At 45.8% G+C, this 22,397-nt stretch overlaps 1 protein-coding gene across 1 annotated transcript in view; it reads left to right on the top strand.

Moving 5' to 3' along the window:
- LOC143783201 (serine/threonine-protein kinase PLK2-like) overlaps positions 1 to 22,397 on the top strand; it is a 114,086-nt gene that overhangs the window by 74,144 nt on the left and 17,545 nt on the right. The window contains exons 7-10 of the mRNA XM_077271624.1: positions 9,725 to 9,923; positions 10,008 to 10,146; positions 13,160 to 13,245; positions 14,917 to 15,013. Of these exons, the coding sequence (XP_077127739.1) occupies positions 9,725 to 9,923; positions 10,008 to 10,146; positions 13,160 to 13,245; positions 14,917 to 15,013 (521 nt within the window). The remainder of the gene's footprint in view (positions 1 to 9,724; positions 9,924 to 10,007; positions 10,147 to 13,159; positions 13,246 to 14,916; positions 15,014 to 22,397) is intronic.

Raw genomic sequence — 22,397 nt, 5'->3', positions numbered from 1 at the left:
AGGAAAAAGCCAATATGCTAAATGACTTTTTTTATCAGTATTTACACAAGAAAATCCCATGGCAGACAATATGATCAGTGATAACAAAAATTCCCCATTAAGTGTCACCTGCTTAACCCAGCAGGAAGTATGGCGGCATCTAAAAATCACTAAAATTGACAAATCTCCGGGCCCGGATGGGATACACCCCCGAGTACTGCAGGAATTAAGTACAGTCATTGATAGACCATTATTTTTAATCTTTAAAGAGTCCATAACAGGGTCTGTACCACAGGACTGGCGTATAGCAAATGTGGTGCCAATATTCAAAAAGGGGACAAAAACTGAACTCGGAAATTATAGGCCAGTAAGCTTAACCTCTATTGTGGGTAAAATCCTGGAGGGCATTCTAAGGGATGCTATACTGGAGTATCTGAAGAGGAATAACCTCATGACCCAGTATCAGCACGGGTTTACTAGGGACCGTTCATGTCAGACTAGATCAGCTTCTATGAAGAGGTAAGTTCCAGACTGGACCAAGGGAACCCAGTAGATGTAGTGTATATGGACTTTTCAAAAGCTTTTGATACGGTGCCACACAAAAGGTTGATACACAAAATGAGAATAATGGGGATAGGGGAAAATATGTGTAAGTGGGTTGAGAGCTGGCTCAGGGATAGGAAATAAAGGGTGGTTATTAATGGAGCACACTCGGACTGGGTCGTGGTTAGCAGTGGGGTACCACAGGGGTCAGTATTGGGCCCTCTTCTTTTTAACATATTTATTAATGACCTTGTAGGGGGCATTCAGAGTAGAATTTCAATATTTGCAGATGACACTAAACTTTGCAGGGTAATCAATACAGGGGAGGACAATTTTATATTACAGGATGATTTATGTAAACTAGAAGCTTGGGCTGATAAATGGCAAATGAGCTTTAATGGGGATAAATGTAAGGTCATGCACTTGGGTAGAAGTAATAAGATGTATAACTATGTGCTTAATTCTAAAACTATGGGCAAAACCGTCAATGAAAAAGACCTGGGTGTATGGGTGGATGACAAACTCATATTCAGCGGCCAGTGTCAGGCAGCTGCTACAAAGGCAAATAAAATAATGGGATGTATTAAAAGAGGCATAGATGCTCATGAGGAGAACATAATTTTACCTCTATACAAGTCACTAGTTCGACCACACTTAGAATACTGTGCACAGTTCTGGTCTCCGGTGTATAAGAAAGACATAGCTGAACTAGAGCGGGTGCAGAGAAGAGCGACCAAGGTTATTAGAGGACTGGGGGGTCTGCAATACCAAGATAGGTTATTACACTTGGGGCTGTTTAGTTTGGAAAAACGAAGACTAAGGGGTGATCTTATTTTAATGTATAAATATATGAGGGGACAGTACAGAGACCTTTCTGATGATCTTTTTAATCATAGACCTGAGACAGGGACAAGGGAGCATCCTCTATGTCTGGAGGAAAGAAGGTTTAAGCATATTAACAGACGCGGATTCTTTACTGTAAGAGCAGTGAGACTATGGAACTCTCTGCCGTATGATGTTGTAATGAGTGATTCATTACTTAAATTTAAAAGGGGACTGGATGCCTTTCTTGAAAAGTATAATGTTACAGGGTATATACACTAGATTCCTTGATAGGGCGTTGATCCAGGGAACTAGTCTGACTGCCGTATGTGGAGTCGGGAAGGAATATTTTTCCCCAATGTGGAGCTTACTCTTTGCCACATGGTTTTTTTTTGCCTTCCTCTGGATCAACATGTTAGGGCATGTTGGGTTGAACTAGATGGACTTAAAGTCTTCCTTCAACCTTAATAACTATGTAACTATGTAACTATGTGTGGCGCCCCAGGGTCCTGGTCGACACAGTAGCATTGCTTTCCTCACGGGGAGAGTGATGTTACGTTTGGAAGCGATGAAGGATAACTCTTATCAGGTAACTACCATACACACAACATGTTCACACTCCAGGCCACAAGGGAGAGCTTTAGATCATTTTTACTAGGTGACTCCCCTATATCTATTGTGGTTTGGAGGGAAAGAGAGATTAGATTGTCAGAGAGACAGAAGGGAGCAGACCGACCTAGAGAGTCAGAAGGTCTGAAGGGGCCGTGTGGTCTGAAGCACCACAGCTCCTGGAAAGAGACGTACAGAAAGCCGAACATTGTTCAGTGAGCGTGCAAGAGAGCGAAGCATAGGAGAGTAACATCAGGGGAGACCAGCTAAGAGCAGGCTGCCTCCCTCTGAGGCACAGATAACCGGTAGCCGGACCACCGAGGTTGTAAGGACTCTACGACTTACATCAGACCAACAGGACAACTGAACTGCAAGTTACCTGTCCGCCTTAATACCCAGGAGGCACGGTGACACCTACAGAGCCCGGGGCATGCTAGAGTCCCTGTAACAAGGCTCAAGTCACCAGTCATACGGGTTATGTCCTATCCTATATAGGGGACAGAGAGAAGAACTCTGAGGACCGTATCTGAAGCCATAGGCAGTAAGGGACTACAACACCACCGCACTAGAGGAAGGCTTCTAACTCCACCTGGTAAAGGGGACTCTGGATTCGCTTCCAAGCTGGCAGGATCCTGCCTGCCCTGTGATCTGGTACCCTGGTGTTGTGAACTCTGTGTTCAGGCTCCCTCTTGTGGTCACTGGTGGTATGGTGTGACTTTTGCTTTGGGCTCCCCCTGGTGGCTTTGCCTGTTATCCTGCTGGTCTCTGGCTATCAGCTGGTTCGTTATCCTCTGGGAGGTTCCTATATAGCTCTGTTTTACTTCCACTTGTTGCCGGCTGTCGATGTAATCAGTGCTACTCAGATTCCTTCTGACTACCTTGCTCCCAGTCCATCCAGGATAAGCTAAGTTTTGTTTGCTCATTTTTTGATCAGCAGTGTTTATCATGTTTTCTGTTCCAGCTTGCTAAAATGTAATTCCCTCGTCCTTAGTTTAATCACTTGCTGATCTATTTGTGATCCTCAGCCACTAGGGATCATAACACCCTGGACTGTGGCTGCTTGAAGTCTTCAGTAAACCAGGTATAGAGACTGCGAACCTGTGTCCTCGTTCTTTACTGCGCCATTCACCATCTGCCATCTACACATAGGGAGCCCTGGGGATACACTTCACCTGTGGGAAGTTATACCATCTAGCTGCCATAACATCACCCCAGAGGACCCCTTAAAGCAGTGTCGGTCTCCACTGATCGAATACCACAGGTGGCGTCACGAACGTAAACTTTATTCACCAAATCCCTTTAAAGACTTTCCCCTTTTACATGGGCGCCTGTTATGATCCCTAGTGGCTGAGGATCACAAATAGATCAGCAAGTGATTAAACTAAGGACGAGCTCTAGGGAGATGGTAACTGGACTGATCGCAAATCTGAACCTATCCAAAACAACTAGAGGTAGCCGGTGAACGTGCCTAAAAAATTCCTAGACGTCTCGAGCCAGCCTGAGGAACTAGCTACCCCTAAAGAGAAAGAAAGACCTCGCTTGCCTCCAGAGAAATAATCCCCAAAGATATAGAAGCCCCCAACAAATATTAACGGTGAAGTAAGAAGAAGGCACATACATAGGGATGAAATCAGATTCAGCAAAAGAGGCCCACTAGTACTAGAAAGCAGAAAATAGAGCAGGGGTCTATGCGATCAATAAAAAACCCTTACAAAATATCCATCCTGAGATTTCAAGAACCCACACACCAACTAACGGTGTGTGGGGAGAAACTCAGCCCACTAGAGCAAACAGCAAGCGAGGGAATTACATTTTAGCAAGCTGGAACAAAAAACATGATAAACACTGCTGATCAAAAAATGAGCAAACAAAACTTAGCTTATCCTGGATGGACTGGGAGCAAGGTAGTCAGAAGGAATCTAAGTAGCACTGATTACATCGACAGCCGGCAACAAGTGAAAGTAAAACAGAGCTATATAGGAACCTCCCAGAGGATAACGAACCAGCTGATAGCCAGAGACCAGCAGGATAACAGGCAAAGCCACCAGGGGGAGCCCAAAGCAAAAGTCACACCATACCACCAGTGACCACAAGAGGGAGCCTGAACACAGAGTTCACAACAGGCGCCCAGGGCCACGGACCGGGTCATCACCGTGACATCCCCCTGTGAACACCGGACCCGGTACCAGGTACCCCATGGCCCTGGTGGGCGACTCACATCCTTACCCCACGAGGTGAGATTTTGCATGGAGCCCCAGACCAAGGAAGATTGACAGTTTTCCTGTGTCTCTTTCATTTTCTAATAATTGTGCCAACAATTGCTGCCCTCTCACCAAGTTGGTTTCCTATTGTCATGTAGCCCATCTCAGCCTTGTGCAGGTCTACAATTTTGTCCCTGATATCAGCTCTGTGGTCTTGGTTATGGTGGAGAGATTGGAGTGTGATTGAGTGTGTGGACAGGTGTCTTCTATACAGGTAGTGTGTTCAAACAGATGCAATTAAGAGTAGGAGGCTTCTTAAAGAAAAACTAACAAGTCTGTTAGAGCCTGATTTCTTGCTGGTTGGTAGGTGATCAAATACTTCATGCAATAAAATGCAATTTAATCATGTTTTTTATTTTTAGATCCTGTCTCTCACAGTTGAAGTGTACCTACAATAAAATTACAGATCTCTCCATTCTTTGTAGATGGGAAAACTTGCAAAATCAGCAGTGTATCAAATGCTTATTTTCCCCACTTTACAGAAATAGGTGTGAAACTCCCTACTCCACATGTTGTATTTCATGTCAGTGGTAAATTTTGGTTGATAAAATTTGAGTTTATTTGCGAAAATATTGAAAATTTGACAAAAAAATGAAAATTTCACAAAAGTTTGTATATTTTTGCCCTTAAACCAGATAGTTATGCCACACAAAATAGGTGATAAATAACATTTACCACATATCTAGTTTACAAAAATATCATCTTTTAAACATATTTATTTTGTTAGGAAGTTAGAAGGGTTAAAAGTGTATCAGCAATTTCTCATTTTTTTCAGCAAAATCTACAAAACTATTTTTTTATGGACCGTATCACATTTCAAAGTCACTTTCAAGTGACTTTGAGAGGCCTAAGTGACAGAACATACCCAAAAGTTACACCATTTTAAAAACTGAACCCCTCAAAGTGCTTAAAACTACATTCAAGAAGGTTATTAGCCATTTAGGTGCTTTACAGGAATTAAAGCAATGTGAAAGGTAAAAAAGAACATTTTAATTTTTACCACAAAAATGATGCTTTTGCCCCAAATTTTTATTTTTACAAGTCTATCAGGAGAAAATCGACCATACAATTTGTTATGCAGTTTCTCCTGAGTACACTGATACCCAAATATGTGGCGGAAAGCTACTATTTGGGCACACGTCAGCAGGGCCGGCCAGAGAGATTACGGCGCCCTAGGCGAAAACTATTTTGTTGTGCCCCTACTACTTTTAACATACCTCCCAACTTTTTAAGATGGGAAAGAGGGACAAAGTTTGCGGCGTGCTTTGCGCACAGCGGCAAATTTTAGGCCACGCCTCTGACCACACCCATTTATAACTAGCCACACCCATATCCACATCCCAACCACACCCATTTAGCACTGCTGATCACACTGTTTCATAAAGAATAATTATAAACAAAAAAATATGGCCACACAGTGCTCCATACTGTATAATGGCCACACATGATGCTCCATACTGTATAATGGCCACACATGATGCACCATACTGTATAATGGCCACACATGATGCTCCATACTGTATAATGACCACACATGATGCTCCATACTGTATATTGGCCGCACATGATACTTCGTACCATATAATGGCCACACATAGCTACTCCTACACACGCAGCTGCGCTTCGTACACACGCACTCCGCTCCATACACCTCGTACACACGCGGCTCCGCTCCGTACACCTCGTACACATTTAGCTCCACTCCATACACCTCATACACACACGACTCTGCTCCGTACACCTCATACACACAGCTCCGCTCCGTACACCTCATACACACACGGCTCCGCTCCATACACCTCATACACATTCAGCTCCGCTCCATACACCTTTTGCCTTTTGAATAGATTTTTTATAATTTTTTCTATTTTTTCTCTGGCGCCCCCTTAGGGTCGGCGCCCTAGGCCTATACGCTCGGGCCGGCCCTGTACGTCAGTGCTCAGAAGGGAAGGAGCACCATTTGATTTTAGGAGTGCAAAATTGGCTGGAATAAATAGCGGATACTATGTCTTGTTTGCAGAGCCCCTTACATGCCTAAACAGTGGAAACCCCCAGAAGTGACCCCATTTTGGAAACTACACCTCTTGAGGAAATCATCTAGGGGTATAGTGAGAGCATTTTAAACCCACAGATTATTCATAGAATTGTGTAACATTGGGCCGTGCAAATAAAAAATTTAACTTTTTCCACCAAAATGTTTTAGCCCCAAGTTTTTAATTTTCAAAAGGGCTAATAAGAGGAAAGAAACAACATACCGTATATACTCGAGTATAAGCCGATATTTTCAGCCCATTTTTGGGGGTTGAAAGTCCCCCTTTTGGCTTATACTCGAGTCATACCCAGGGGTCGGCAGGGGAGGGGGAGTGGGGGCTGTCTAATTATACTCACCTACTCCTGGTGCGGTCCCTGCACGTCCCTGGTTCCCCGGCGCTGCAGCTTCTTCCTGTACTGAGCGGTCACATGGTACTGCTCATTACAGTAATGAATATGTGGCTCCACCTCCCATAGGGGTGGAGCCGCATATTCATTACTGTAATGAGTGGTAACGGTGACCGCTCAGTACAGGAAGAAGCTGCGGCACTGGGAAAGCAGGGACTGCACCGCGCCAGGAGCAGGTGAGTATAACGGGGAGGGGAGCGCAGCGCTGCGCGATATTCACCTGCTCCTCGCTCCAGGTGCTGCTCCGTCTTCAGCGTCTTCTGCAGTGACGCTCAGGTCAGAGGGCGCGATGACGTGGTTAGTGCACGCCCTCTGCCTGAACGTCAGTGCAGAAGACGCTGAAGATGGAGTGGCACCGGAACGAAGCAAGGTGAATATTGAAAGTGCCGGGGGCCTGAGCGACGGAGAGGTGAGTATGTGCCGCCGCACTTTGTCCCGGAACACAGCGAAATACTTCCGGGACATAGTGCGCCGGCGCATGCGCACTAATGCTTTTCAGCTTTGCCCGCAGTTGGGCAAAGCATACTGCGCATGTGCAAGGCAAGATTGCTTTGCGCACGCGTGAACTACGGAGGAAACCTACTGAAATTCAAGAAAATATTGTGGCCAGCAGGAAAGGAAGGGGTGAATGAAAGAAAAAGGAAACACCGCCCATCGGACCGGACACAGGGCGTTTACATAGCCCGCCAAATTCAGGTGACAGAGTCCCTTTAACCTTTATGCAGGATTATATGGGGCGTATTTTGTATGGAGCATCTTATGGGGCCATCATGAACTTTATGGAGCATTATATGGGGCTCCTGATTCAATATGGATATGCAGCGCCCCAGAGTCCTGGTCGTTGCAGTACTGTTGCTCCGCCGCTAAGGGGGGCTATGGTACGTCTGATGGCACTGAAGGAGGTCATCTGACCAGGTATCACAGACACCAATACATTTCACAGTCTGGCCTCCAGGGGGAGCTAAGGGTTCTATTTATTAGGCCACTCCTCACAATCTGGTAAAACTGGGGGTTAGGCAGGAAGTGAGAGAGAAAGCTGACTGGGTTGGAACCAGGCAACACCTTGTGGCAGAGGGTGTTGTAGGGGAAGATTCGGAGGGGTCCCTGTCAGGGGTGGGATCCTGACAGAGGCCTAGCAACCAGAGAGAACGATACGGGACCGTGCCCGCACGATATAGCGGCGGTACCCCAAGAAAGGACAAGAAGCGAGGTTTATTGTGCTGAGTGAGAAACGAGATCAACGCAACAAGGAGAATACCAGTAGGAGTCGTGCTGTAAGACGAGGCAACATCCTATTGAGGCGCATAACCGGTGACCGGAACGCCGAGGAAGTATAGAGCTCCAAGCCAAACTTCAAACCTACGGCAGGACAGTCAGTTACAGGCGGGCTGTCTCACCCAGACCCAGGAAGACACAGGGGGGTAACAACAGGAGTGGGGCGACGCTGGAGTCCCGGAAGAGCTCCAAGCCTCCCCGTCATACGGGTGCGTCCTAACCGTAAGATCAGGGGGGACGTAGAGGGAGAACATCAGAATCGAGTTGTGAGGGAACACGAGAAACAGACACAACAGTTGTGGGGACTATCCCGTAAGCACAGCAGGGGAGGACCACAACACACAAGCGCAGGAAGGTAGGCACAGATTTCCACCTGCAAAGGGAACTCTGGAGGTGCCATCGGACCGGCCGGACTTGCGCAGCCCGGTTAACCGTATTCCGGATTGAGGACTCAGAAGCCTTCAGTAAAGAGGTAAAGAGACTGCAACCTGGTGTCCTCGTTATTGACCGCGACCGGCACTACACCGCACCATAACATCAGCACCATACCATCACCTTTTATTGTGCGCCCCTTAGCAGGGTCACGGACCGGGCCTAGCCACCGTGACAACCCCAGAGCAGAGACTCAGAGGCCCGGTAGCGGGTACCCCTCGGCCCTGCGGCAGTGGGGGCGCTGCAGATATTCAAAAACACTTAACCTACTGATGTCTCAATTTATTTTACTTTACTTGGTATCTATTTTTACTTTTGACATTTACCGGTAGCTGCTGCATTTTCCACCCTAGGCTTATACTCGAGTCATTAAGTTTTCCCAGTTTTTTGTGGCAAAATTAGGGGGATCAGCTTATACTCGGGTCGGCTTATACTCGAGTATATACGGTAATTTGTTATGCAATTTCTCTTGATTTCAACAGTACCCCATATGTTGTCAAAAACGACTTTTCATGCACAGTTCAAAGCTCAGAAAGGAGGAAGCACTATATTAGAGTGCAAATTTTGTGTCATGTCACATTGGCAAAGCCCCTGACGTGCCAGAACATGAGAAACCATCCATAAGTGACCCCTTTTTACAAACTACACTCTTCAGTTTATTCATGTAGGTGTACAGTGAGCATATTGACACCACAGGTTTGTCACAAAATTTTACACTATTGGACGGTGAAAAAAAATAATTACATTTTTTCCACTAAAATGTTGTTTTAGCCCCAAATTTTTACATTTCAAACAGGGAAACAGAAGAAAACGGATCACATAGTTTATTACTCAATCACCATGACGTACTGGTATGCCCATTTGCAAGAAGAAATATGATGTACCAGTACGTCATATGTCGGGAAGGGGTTAATGTATTCTATTTTTATTGCTTGAACACCATCTAGCAGTGATTCTTATGATCATTTTTAAATTTACAGTGGCGACTGTTTCATTGTAGTTTGATATCTCAGAGAAGACAATATAAGTGTGGTGACATATTCCATTTAACTTTACTGTACGCACAATTAATAGAAAAGGAGATAATTTATCAAACACATAGTTACATCTCATAACCGTCCCTTGTAATTGACATCTCTAAGGGCACAGTTTTACTAGGCGGTAAATACATCTAGTTTAATAGGCTTCTCATCCTGGGCATTGTTTCATAAATAGGGTACTTACATTTTGTTCAATGGATTGGTATGACAGCATGCAATCTTGTTGATGGTGGTATTGGCAACATGTTGTTTCTTAGCGTTTTTTAATAAAATTAAGGGAGTTCTATCTTGTATTCTTAGAGGGTCTTTTGTATTCATTTTTAGGTACACTATGCTTTGTGGATACTCACCTTTCAGAGCTCGCTCACAAAAAGAGATGTATTACTTCATCTGTGAGGGCTTCTTCCCTGTGCCAACCTACATATCACTCAGTGGCAGGAGACTGATTATTTCTTTACTTGCACGCTGCCCCAGTAGAAGGCCTTGCATTGAGGACATTCTCACTCATGAATTTTTCACCCAGGTACGGAACAAAGTGGTATAACAGCGAAATGTTTTAAACACAGTATGTGAAGTTGAGGCTCTTTTATTTTCTTAATATTTTCAGGGATTTATGCCTGAGAAGTTATCCTCTGCCTCGTGCCACACAGCTCCCACTTTCTCCTTTTCTCTCCAAGTCACAAGGTTCCTTAGGAAGGCAGCCAAAGTTCTGTACAGAGGGGTTTTCCAAAAGTCCTTCTGCTCAGGTATAGAGCTATTATTAATTTATTCAATACTATATTGGTTTATTGGATTGTATAAAAGAAATCCTAGACACTTCTAAAATATAACATTGAATTCAATCCTTAATGGATGATGATGCTACCATATACTTCAAAACATACATTATGGTGTACTATTGTATTTTAACACCACGATGCAGAGGGATCAACGGAATCAGTCAGAGATATGGTGAAAAATGGGTCAACCTTACCGTCCTAAGTTAGTTCGATGTCTGTTTGGACATTTTGTGATGTTTCGTGGAGTGGCTCCTTTACTTGATGTGGGGTTAGTCATTTATGGGTGCCTAACCTTGCTTACACCTTATTTTCTGGAGGTGCCCCCTACCCAGAATCTTGTCTTAATAAGCAAATCCCTAGTCAGCCTTTTTAGCCCAAACTTTTTAGTGAATGGGAATCTTAATAACCACAGAGCTCAGCAAGCTTTACTGATTCCATCATTCCAGAGTTTGGGAAGTAGCATAGCTCGCTGTGTCAGATTATTTTTTCAACCCCCATTCGTATCTATGTAACACAGTCCACTCTAACATTTCCGTAATTCCTGCCACATATAGACAGGTATTCAATCTGATATACAAACAGCCTTTTAAATTGCATGCACAGATAAGCAATAATTTGACATTGCATACAATTTGCCCAATAATGTAACCATACTAGATGTTTCTCCTATTACTCCTATTATTAACAAGAACCTGTCAATGTGATTTAGTGATGTAAAGTAAAGGCATTGCCATAACAGTGCTGTTATGCAGAGTAAGTCAATACCTTTAGTGAAGAAATCAGCATTGTGGTTGTTCTTTAATCCACATTTGAAGTTTTTGGGTAATTAGGTGCATGGGGTGGGACTGTAGGTTGGGTCTTCAGCTCCTTTTGATTTAATCTGTATAACAGCGCCATTATGGTCATGCCTTTACTTTACATTGCTAAACCATTCTGACAGGTTCTGTACACAAACTAATTTTTTATTTTAAATACATATTTAATACCATAATCTAATCTATTTTCTAATATACTTGAATTAAAAAATCCCTAAACTTCCCTATCTACACTAACTGCTTTATTTTTTTAGCTACTACTTCCTTTATGATGATGCTTCGTGAAAATCCCAGTGCATGCTGGAACAACTCCAACACAGCATCATCAGTGACCTTCATTTCAGCAGCTGAGCTAGTCTCTGCTCTATTGAGCATGCATCATTTGCCAAGACCGACGGATGCTCAGTATCTTCTTGTCACTGGGCGATGTGCTCAATGACAGTGCACTTTCTCATTGCCTCTGATACAAAGTAATGAGCAAGTAACAGAGTGCACTGTCAGTGCATGTTGTATGAATACCAGGCTTGCAGACACCAGCGCCACCACTGCCACTGACAACACTTGCTGGGGCAGCACTGGTCTCTGCACACCAGGTATTCTTACAATGTCCACTGACAGTGTGCTCTGTTGCCGGCTCATTGCTTTTAATCAGAGCTGGCAAGAGAGCACACTGTCATTGTGCACATCGCACAATGAGAAGAAACCCCTGCGCATTCGTCAAAATTAACAAACAACGCATGCTCAGTGAAGCAGTGACTAGCCCAGCCCCTGAAATGATGACGTTTCATTCCAGGGAGGAGCAGAGGCTGCCCCATACACTGGAATTCTCAAACAAAGCATCATAAAAAAATAAAGCATTTAGAGAGTGTAGTTATGGAAGGAAAGGGACTTTTAAATTAAAGTATATTAGAAAATAGATTGGATTATGACAATAAATACGTAGGCATTTACAATGAAAATGAATTTGTTTTTCAGACTACCCTTTTCACCCCTTTACGACCGTTAACGTACATGTACGTCATCAACCATGTCCCTGTCGATGACGTGTGAACCCACATCTTTTCCCCACACTTGATGGCTGATTTAATCAGCCATCAAGTGCTTCTAACAGCCATGGCTATTAACCAGTTAAATGTCAATGTCAATCACTGACAGCAGCATTTAACACCCACTGACAGGAAGCGCATTATTGATCCTCGGCGTTCATAGGAGATCGTGTGTTCTGCTATACATAGCAGTACTTCGGCACTGCTATGTATAGCACAGGTGATCGCACGATCGCAAGTCTCCTAAGGGGTCAGTAAAAAGTAAAAAAAAAAAGTTTTACAAAATATTAGGAAAATAAAAAAAAACACAAGCTCAAATAAAACCTCCTTTGCCCTTACTAAAAATTAAACAATTCAAAAAAATTAAAAATACACATAACCGATCTATCAAAATATAAAATAAATTAATCTGATCGGTAAGCCGCGTAACGAGAAAAAAAATAAAATTGCCAGAATTAAGTTTTTGGTCACAGCAACATTGCAATAAAATGCAATCAAAATAAGAATAGAGGCGATAAAATACGTGGTGATCAAAACATCATATCTACCCCAAAATGGTATCTGTAACGTCAGCTCAGGGAGCAAAAAATAAGCCTTCACCCAGCCCCAGATAACATAAAATGGGAATGTTACGAGAATCGGAAAATGGATATAAAAGCTAAAACAAATTTTTGATAAATTTCTGATTTTTTTTCACCACTTAAATAAAAATAAACTAAACATGTTTGGAATCTGCATACTCATACTGACCTGGGGAACCATGATATCAGGTCAGTTTTACCATATAGTGAACATAGTAGATAAAAAAAAACATTGTGGAATTGCAATTTTTTTTTTTTGCAATTTTTTTTGCAATTTCACCACACTTGGAATTTTTTTTCCTGTTTTCCAGTACACTATGTGGCCAAATGACTGGTGTAATTCAAAAGTGCGCCGAAAAATGGAAAAGTGCCTGGGGGTGAAGGGGTTAAGGTATATTCATATAAATTTGTAATAGAAATTTGAAAAGTTGCTAATTAAAATGTACAATTTATCAATGCAATTCATTCTGAAATAGGAATGACTTCTATTACAGTATGACAGAACATACATTTGTGATGTATTTTTATATTTCTCTAGACTTTGCAGAAGCGGAAGACCTCAAGAGCTCCATGGTTCTGCCTACTGAGAGCTTGGTGTCATTCAGTACAGATAAAATGTGCGAGGTATGATTTAGCAGCTGACTGTTACCCTTCGGAGCATGATAAGTATATACAATGGTGGGCAACTCATTTAGTTGAGGGGCTATGAGAGACCATGAATATTGTGGATGGCCGACTCAATTCCGATTAATATTATTGTTATTATTATTAATGTTATCACTTAATATTAAGCAGATTTAAAGGGAACTTGTCACCATGAGAATGCAGGCCAATCTGCAGGCAGCATGTTATAAAGCAGGGAGAGCTATGCGGATTGATTTATACTTTTTGTGAGAAAAGTGCCAATATAACTTGTGTATTATTCATTTCAAACTCTATCGTTTCTGGGATTTTCAGTCCAGTAGGCGGTCCTATCAGTGACTGACAGCTGTATCTGTATGCACACTTTATACAAAGAAGACTGTCAGTCACTGATAGGACCGCAGAGTGGACCGAAAATCCTAGAAAGGGCAGAGGATTAAATGATGAAAACACAAGTTATACTGAATCTTTTCCCACCAAACTATATTGTATATGTTTCTACTCAGCTCCTTCTGCGCTCAAACATGGTGCCTTCAGATTGGCCTGCAATTTCTTGGTGACAGGTTCTTATCGAGTCTCACTAAATGCTACTGCTAATACAGTACATGTGATGATAGGGCTTATTGTAAGGGCAGAGACAGACTGCCGTATTTCTCTTTCTCCTGCTAGAATCACATCGGAAACCTTGTATTGGCTGTCAGTTCAGCTCTCCTCACCTGAGCTTGACAGCTGCATAGTAATCAATCACGCTGACTTGATCAGCTCAGGAGAGGTGCCAGGCCAGTCCATGCAGTGCGAGGCGATTCTCGCACGCCCGAGAAATACGGCAGTCTGTCTCTGCCCTAAGATGTATTCTTATCAGTAGCTGCTAATCAAAACATATACTGTAATTTACGGCTTTTTATAAAGTTTATAAGTCATACTGCTCCTGTTATTCAGCACTTAAATCTTGATCACCAGCCCCCTATGATGCCCTGCACCCTGTCACTACCCCATAGACCCCCAAGCAATATTACGGTATAGCCATCAAACAGCATGATGTCCTCGCAGCCCCACACATTATGATGCTCCCACAGTTCCCCACATAGTATTATGCCCTCCCACCACCCTCACAGAGCATGATGTCACGAAGTCCTCACAGCCCCCCAAAGAGTATGATCCCCCACAGCCTCTCACACATAGCATGATTCACCCCACCCAAAGCTTCTCACACAGTAAAAGTAAAATGTCAATAGTCAGACACAGAAAACCATAATTTCACCCTCAAGCACTGAATGACACTAAAAAGCAAAACATACATGCTACTCATCCAGCCCCGTTCCATTGATGCGCTACTCCAGTCTGTGCTGTGTGCGGACTGAGGCTCCAAGCTGCAGTTACAGTCCATTGATGTCAGACTTGGACACACAATCTGAATAGTTGATCAGGAAGCCAATGGCTCCCTATTCCACCATTGTTGAAATCAAGACACTGATCAGGGGGATGGCGGTGTTGGGCTATTCTAACTGACGAGCAGTATGCCACCATTTCCAGCCTTTTGGCTATCCTGGTCCACACATTGGACAAGAACAACCAAAGAGCCAGATGTGGCCTGGGGGGTCTACTATACAATGCATAGCAAAAGGGAAGAACTCTTGATCTCTTGTTTTACAGGATGAAAAAGTAGAAGACTCAGTAAGAGCCTGTGATGAATCTTTGAACATTCTAAGGAAAGGAAGAATGAAAGACAGGAGCAGGTCGGCCTCCCAGAGTGAGCCTGAATTTTACTAGTTGGAAAATGTTAATATAGCTTACATTTAGAATTAGCAGGCACATTGGCCCCAATTTCTGAAGACTGGTGTGCAAGATGTCTGATTCATTAAGAGTTGCACACCTCCTAATGAAACAAAGTGCAGATTGCCACTAGAGTAAGATTTGTGGCAAAAGTAATGCCCCCTCTCATCATGAATTTGACAAGCAAGGTTACCACGCTCCCATCCCACCACCTCTCCGCCCACTTTATTGGAGCTAGGCGACAATGGGGTCAAAATGCCCACATATTGCACAAAAATGTTGCAACTTTTCAAAGCTGTTTATGCCAGTTTTCTAAGGTAAAAACTTTGATGAATTGAGTCCATTCTCTGTCACAGTAAATTACTGGAGCCCTCTTCACAGTCACAGTGTACTATAGATAGAAAATCTATATATTATACATACAGTATATTAGGTCCACAGGCAGGGCCGTATTTGCCACTAGACACTTGAGGGCACGTGCCTAGGGCGGGACAATGTGGGGGGGCGGCACCTGAGCAAGTTTTTTTCTGTTTTGTTTTTTAACTAAAGTCAGGGCTCACCTCCCGACCGACCGCCCCCCATGGCCGCCCGCCCGCCTGCCTCCTTGAAGACGTAATACTCACCCTACTCCAGCGATGCCTGGTCTCAGCGCCGGCAGCTCATCCTGTGTTAGCAGTCACGTGGTACCGCTCATTAAGGTGATGAATATGGACACATATTCATGACCTTAATGAGCGGTACCACGTGACCGCTCACGCAGGAAAAAGGTGCTGCGCAGGGACAGAGATGGAGGGATGTTCGGCATGGTGTGGGCAGGGCCATATTTGCCACTAGGCACTTGAGGGCACGTGCCTAGGGCAGGACGATGCGGGGGGCGGCACCTGAGCAAGTTTTTTTTCTGATTTTTTTTTTTAACTAAAGTCCGGGGTCATCTCCTGACCGACCGACCCCCCCTGGCCGCCCACCCACCTGCCTCCTTGAAGACGTCATGCTCACCCTACACCAGCAATGCCTGGTCTCAGCGTCAGCAGCTCGTCCTGTGTTAGCGGTCACGTGGTACCGCTCATTAAGGTGATGAATATGGACGCATATTCATGACCTTAATAAGCGACACCACGTGACCTCTCACGCAGGAAGAAGGTGCTGAGCTGGGACAGAGATGGAGGGATGTTCGGCACGGTGTGGGAAAGGTGAGTAATACATTCAGGGAGGACGGGGCGAGGATGAAGGAGGATGGGGAGCCGAGCCATGCAAGATGGGAGCGGGGAGCCGAGCCATACATTCGGGAGGGGAGGGGAGATGAACCATGCATACAGGATAGGGGGGTGAGATGAGCCATGCATACAGAATGGGAGGAGGGGGGGTGAGATGAGCCATGCATACGGGATGGGAGGAGGGGGGGTGAGATGAACCATGCATACAGGATGGGAGGGGGGGTGAGATGAGCCATGCTCATAGGATGGGGGGAGAGATGAGCCATGCACACAGGATGGGAGGGGGGAGATGAGCCATGCATACAGGATACAGGATGGAAGGGGGGAGATGAGCCATGCATACAGGATGGGAGGGGAGGATGAGCCATGCATACAGGATGGGAGGGGGGGCATTATACAGTATGGAGCATCATGTGTGGCCATTATACAGTATGGAGCATCATGTGGGGTTAATATACAGTATTGAGCATCATGCGGGGTCATCATACAGTATGGAGCATCATGTGTGGCTATTATACAGTATTGAGCATCATGTGTGGCCATTATACAGTATAGAGCACTGTGTGGCCATTATACAGTATGGAGCATCATGTTTGGCCATTATACAGTATAGAGCACTGTGTGGCCATTATACAGTATTTGCCTGCCTCCTTGAAGACGTCATACTCACCCTACTCCAGCGATGCCTGGTCTCAGCGCCGGCAGCTTGTCCTGTGTTAGCGGTCACGTGGTACCGCTCATTAAGGTGATGAATATGGACGCATATTCATGACCTTAATGAGCAGTACCACGTGACCGCTCACGCAGGAAGAAGGTGCTGCGCCAGGACAGAGACAGAGGGATGTTTGGCGCGGTGTGGAAAAGGTGAGTATGACAGCCATGGAGGATGGGGGGAGGATGAAAGAGGATGGGGAGCCGAGCCATGCAAGATGGGAGCGGGGAGCCATGCATATGGGAGGGGAGAGGAGATGAGCCATGCATACAGGAATGGGGGGGTGAGATGAGCCATGCATACAGGATGGGAGAAGGGGGGGTGAGATGAGCCATGCAAACAGGATGGGAGGAGGGGGGGTGAGATGAGCCATGCATAAGGGATGGGAGGAGGGGGGTGAGATGAGCCATGCATACAGGATGGGAGGGGGCATGAGATGAGCCATGCATACGGGATAGGAGGAGGGAGGGTGAGATGAGCTATGCATACAGGATGGGAAGAGGGGGGGTGAGATAAGCCATGCATACGAGATGGGAGGAGGGGGGTGAGATGAGCCATGCATATAGGATGGGAGGGAGGGTGAGATGAGCCATGCATACGGGATGGGAGGAGGGGGGTGAGATGAGCCATCCATACAGGATGGGAGGGGGGTGAGATTAGCCATGCATGCGGGATGGGAGGAGGGGGGAGATGAGCCATGCATACAGGATGGGAGGGAGGAGATGAGCCATGCATACAGGATGGGAGGCGGGATGAGCCATGCATACAAGATGTGAGGGGGAGATGAGCCATACATACAGGATGGGGGGTGAGATGAGCCATGCATACAGGATAAGAGGAGGGGGGGTGAGATGAGCCATGCATACAGGATAGGGGGGTGAGATGAGCCATGCATACAGGATGGGAGCAGGGGGGTGAGATGAGCCATGCATATAGGATGGGAGGGAGGGTGAGATGAGCCATGCATACGGGATGGGAGGAGGGGGGTGAGATGAGCCATCCATACAGGATGGGAGGGGGGGTGAGATTAGCCATGCATGCGGGATGGGAGGAGGGGGGAGATGAGCCATGCATACAGGATGGGAGGGGGGAGATGAGCCATGCATACAGGATGGGAGGGGGGATGAGCCATGCATACAAGATGTGAGGGGGAGATGAGCCATACATACAGGATGGGGGGTGAGATGAGCCATGCATACAGGATAAGAGGAGGGGGGGTGGATGAGCCATGCATACGGGATAAGGGGGTGAGATGAGCCATGCATACAGGATGGGAGGGGGAGATGAGCCATGCATACAGGATGGGAGGGGGGGATGAGCCATGCACACAAGATGTGAGGGGGAGATGAGCCATACATACAGGATGGGGGGTGAGATGAGCCATGCATACAGGATAAGAGGAGGGGGGGGGGTGAGATGAGCCATGCATACGGGATAGGGGGGTGAGATGAGCCATGCATACAGGATGGGAGCAGGGGGGGTGAGATGAGCCATGCATATAGGATGGGAGGGAGGGTGAGATGAGCCATGCATACGGGATGGGAGGAGGGGGGTGAGATGAGCCATCCATACAGGATGGGAGGGGGGGTGAGATTAGCCATGCATGCGGGATGGGAGGAGGGGGGAGATGAGCCATGCATACAGGATGGGAGGGGGGAGATGAGCCATACATACAGGATGGGAGGGGGGATGATGTTATGGTTTCCAATGGCAAGGAAACATCAGAAGCATAGAATAAACGGACAAGCTCTCGGGTGATGGAAACTAGAGCTGACCGCGATGCTAAACCTACACACCACACTAGAAGTAGCCAGGGGGCATTCCTGCGTTGTCTCTAGATGCCGCGCGCCAGCCAGAGAACTAACTACCCCTGGTAGAAGAAAACACAGTCCTGGCTTGCCTCCAGAGAATGTCCCCACAGGAGATAGCAGCCCCCCACATATAATAACGGTGAGAGCAGATGAAAAGACACACGTAGTATGAAAGCAGATTTAGCACAGAGAGGCCCGCTAACTAAATAGCAGAAAGATACAACAGAGGACTTCGCGGTCAGCTGCAAAACCCTTCAAAACACCATCCTGAAATTACCTTAACTCATGTGACAACTCATGCCACTGGAGTGGTAATTTCAGCCCAACAAGAGCTTCCAGCTGCAGAGATTCACATAAGTGCAAACTGGACAAAACATACAAAAATAGACTTAAGGACTAAAGTGTCCAACTTAGCTGAGCAGAAAACTGGGAGCAGGAACATGCAACAGAAACACTCTGGATACATTGATGGCCAGCATTAGAATGACTGAGGAGCAAGGTTAAATAGAATACTCCCACATCCTGATAGGAACAGGTGAACTGAGAAGGCAAAGCTTGCAGGACACCAGTACCACAAGAGACCACCGGGGGAGCCCACGAACCGAATCACAACAGTACCCCCCCCTTAAGGAGGGGGCACCGAACCCTCACAAGAACCACCAGGGCGATCTGGATGAGCCCTATGAAAGGCACGGACCAAATCAGAAGCATGAACATCAGAAGCTGTAACCCAAGAATTATCCTCTTGACCGTAGCCCTTCCATTTCACCAGATATTGAAGTCTCCGTCTGGAAACACGGGAGTCCAAGATTTTCTCCACCACGTACTCCAATTCACCCTCAACCAGCACAGGAGCAGGAGGCTCAACAGAAGGCACAAGTGGTACCTCATACCTCCGCAATAATGACCGATGGAAGACATTATGGATAGCAAAGGATGCTGGGAGGTCCAAACGAAAAGACACAGGGTTAAGAATTTCCAAAATCTTATAAGGACCGATGAACCGAGGCTTAAACTTAGGAGAAGAGACCCTCATAGGGACAAAACGGGAGGACAACCACACCAAGTCCCCAACACGAAGACGAGGACCAACACGACGATGGCGATTAGCAAAACGTTGAGTCTTCTCCTGGGACAACTCCAAATTGTCCACCACCTGCCCCCAAATACGATGCAACCTATCCACCATGGTATCCACTCCAGGACAATCCGAAGACTCCACCTGACCAGATGAAAAACGAGGATGGAACCCTGAATTGCAGAAGAAAGGGGAGACCAAAGTGGCAGAACTGGCCCGATTATTAAGGGCAAACTCAGCCAACGGCAAAAAGGAGACCCAGTCATCCTGATCAGCAGACACGAAACACCTCAAATAAGTCTCCAAGGTCTGATTAGTACGTTCCGTCTGGCCATTTGTCTGAGGATGAAATGCAGACGAAAAAGACAAATCAATGCCCATCCTGGCACAAAACGCCCGCCAAAATCTGGACACAAACTGGGATCCCCTGTCGGAAACGATATTCTCCAGAATACCATGCAGCCGAACCACATTCTGAAAAAACAGGGGCACCAACTCAGATGAGGAAGGCAGCTTGGGCAAGGGCACCAAATGAACCATCTTAGAAAAGCGGTCACACACCACCCAAATGACGGACATCTTCTGAGAAACAGGGAGATCAGAAATAAAATCCATAGAGATGTGTGTCCAAGGCCTCTTAGGAACAGGCAAGGGCAACAACAACCCACTAGCCCGAGAACAACAAGGCTTGGCCCGAGCACAAACATCGCAAGACTGCACAAAAGTACGCACGTCCCGAGACAGGGAAGGCCACCAGAAGGACCTAGCCACCAAATCTCTGGTACCAAAAATTCCCGGATGACCTGCCAACACAGAAGAATGAACCTCCGAGATGACTCTATTGGTCCACTCATCCGGCACAAACAATCTACCAGGCGGACAACGATCAGGCCGATCCGCCTGAAACTCTTGTAAAGCACGTCGCAGGTCTGGGAAGACAGCAGACAATATCACCCCATCCTTAAGTATACCCGTAGGTTTAGAATCCCCAGGGGAATCAGGTTCAAAACTCCTAGAAAGGGCATCCGCCTTCACATTCTTAGTACCTGGCAGATACGAAACCACAAAATTAAACCGGGAGAAAAACAACGACCAGCGCGCCTGTCTAGGATTCAGACGTCTGGCCGACTCAAGATAAATCAAATTTTTGTGATCAGTCAAGACCACCACCTGATGTTTAGCACCCTCAAGCCAATGACGCCACTCCTCGAATGCCCACTTCATCGCCAAAAGCTCCCGATTACCGACGTCATAATTTCGCTCGGCGGGCGAAAACTTTCGAGAAAAGAACGCACAAGGTCTCATCACTGAACAATCTGAACTTTTCTGCGACAAAACCGCCCCCGCTCCGATCTCGGAAGCATCAACTTCCACCTGAAAAGGAAGAGAAACATCAGGCTGGCACAACACCGGAGCAGAAGAAAAACGGCGCTTAAGCTCCCGAAAGGCCTCCACAGCAGCAGGAGACCAATCTGCAACATTAGCACCCTTTTTAGTCAAATCAGTCAAAGGCCTGACAACGCTAGAAAAACCAGTTATGAATCGACGATAAAAGTTAGCAAAGCCCAAAAATTTCTGAAGGCCCTTAAGAGAAGTCGGTTGCGTCCAGTCACAAATAGCCCGAACCTTCACAGGATCCATCTCAATAGAAGAGGGGGAAAAAATGTACCCCAAAAAAGAAATCTTCTGAACCCCAAAAACACACTTTGAACCTTTAACAAACAGAGAATTGGTCCGCAAAACCTGAAAAACCCTCCTAACTTGTTGAACATGAGATTCCCAGTCATCCGAAAAAATCAAGATATCGTCCAAATACACAATCATAAATTTATCCAGATATTCACGGAAAATATTGTGCATAAAAGACTGAAAGACCGAAGGGGCATTTGACAGACCAAAAGGCATCACCAAATACTCAAAATGGCCCTCGGGCGTATTAAATGCGGTTTTCCACTCATCCCCCTGCTTAATTCGCACCAAATTATACGCACCGCGAAGATCAATCTTAGAGAACCACTTCGCCCCCTCAATGCGAGCAAATAAATCTGTCAGCAATGGCAAGGGATACTGATACTTGACTGTGATCTTATTCAAGAGTCTATAATCAATACAAGGTCTCAAAGAACCATCGCTTTTAGCTACGAAAAAGAACCCCGCTCCAAGAGGAGACGAAGAAGGACGAATATGTCCCTTTTCCAAGGACTCCCTAATATACTCTCGCATGGCAGCATGTTCAGGTACAGACAGATTGAATAGACGACCCTTAGGAAATTTACTGCCAGGGATCAAATCTATGGCGCAATCGCAATCTCTGTGAGGAGGAAGAGAATTAAGAGTAGATTCCTCAAAAACCTCACGATAATCAGACAAAAACTCAGGAATTTCAGAGGGAATAGATGAAGCAATGGAGACCAAAGATGTGTCCCCATGATTTCCCTGACATCCCCAGCTTAGTACAGACATTGTTTTCCAGTCAAGGACTGGGTTATGAGTTTGCAACCATGGCAATCCCAGCACCAACACATCATGTAGATTATACAGTACAA

The sequence above is a fragment of the Ranitomeya variabilis genome, chromosome 1 (assembly GCF_051348905.1).
Source record: "Ranitomeya variabilis isolate aRanVar5 chromosome 1, aRanVar5.hap1, whole genome shotgun sequence".
NCBI classification, from domain to species: Eukaryota; Metazoa; Chordata; class Amphibia; order Anura; family Dendrobatidae; genus Ranitomeya; species Ranitomeya variabilis.
Note: the sequence above shows the minus strand (reverse complement) of the source record. Positions and strands in the feature narration are given on the sequence as shown.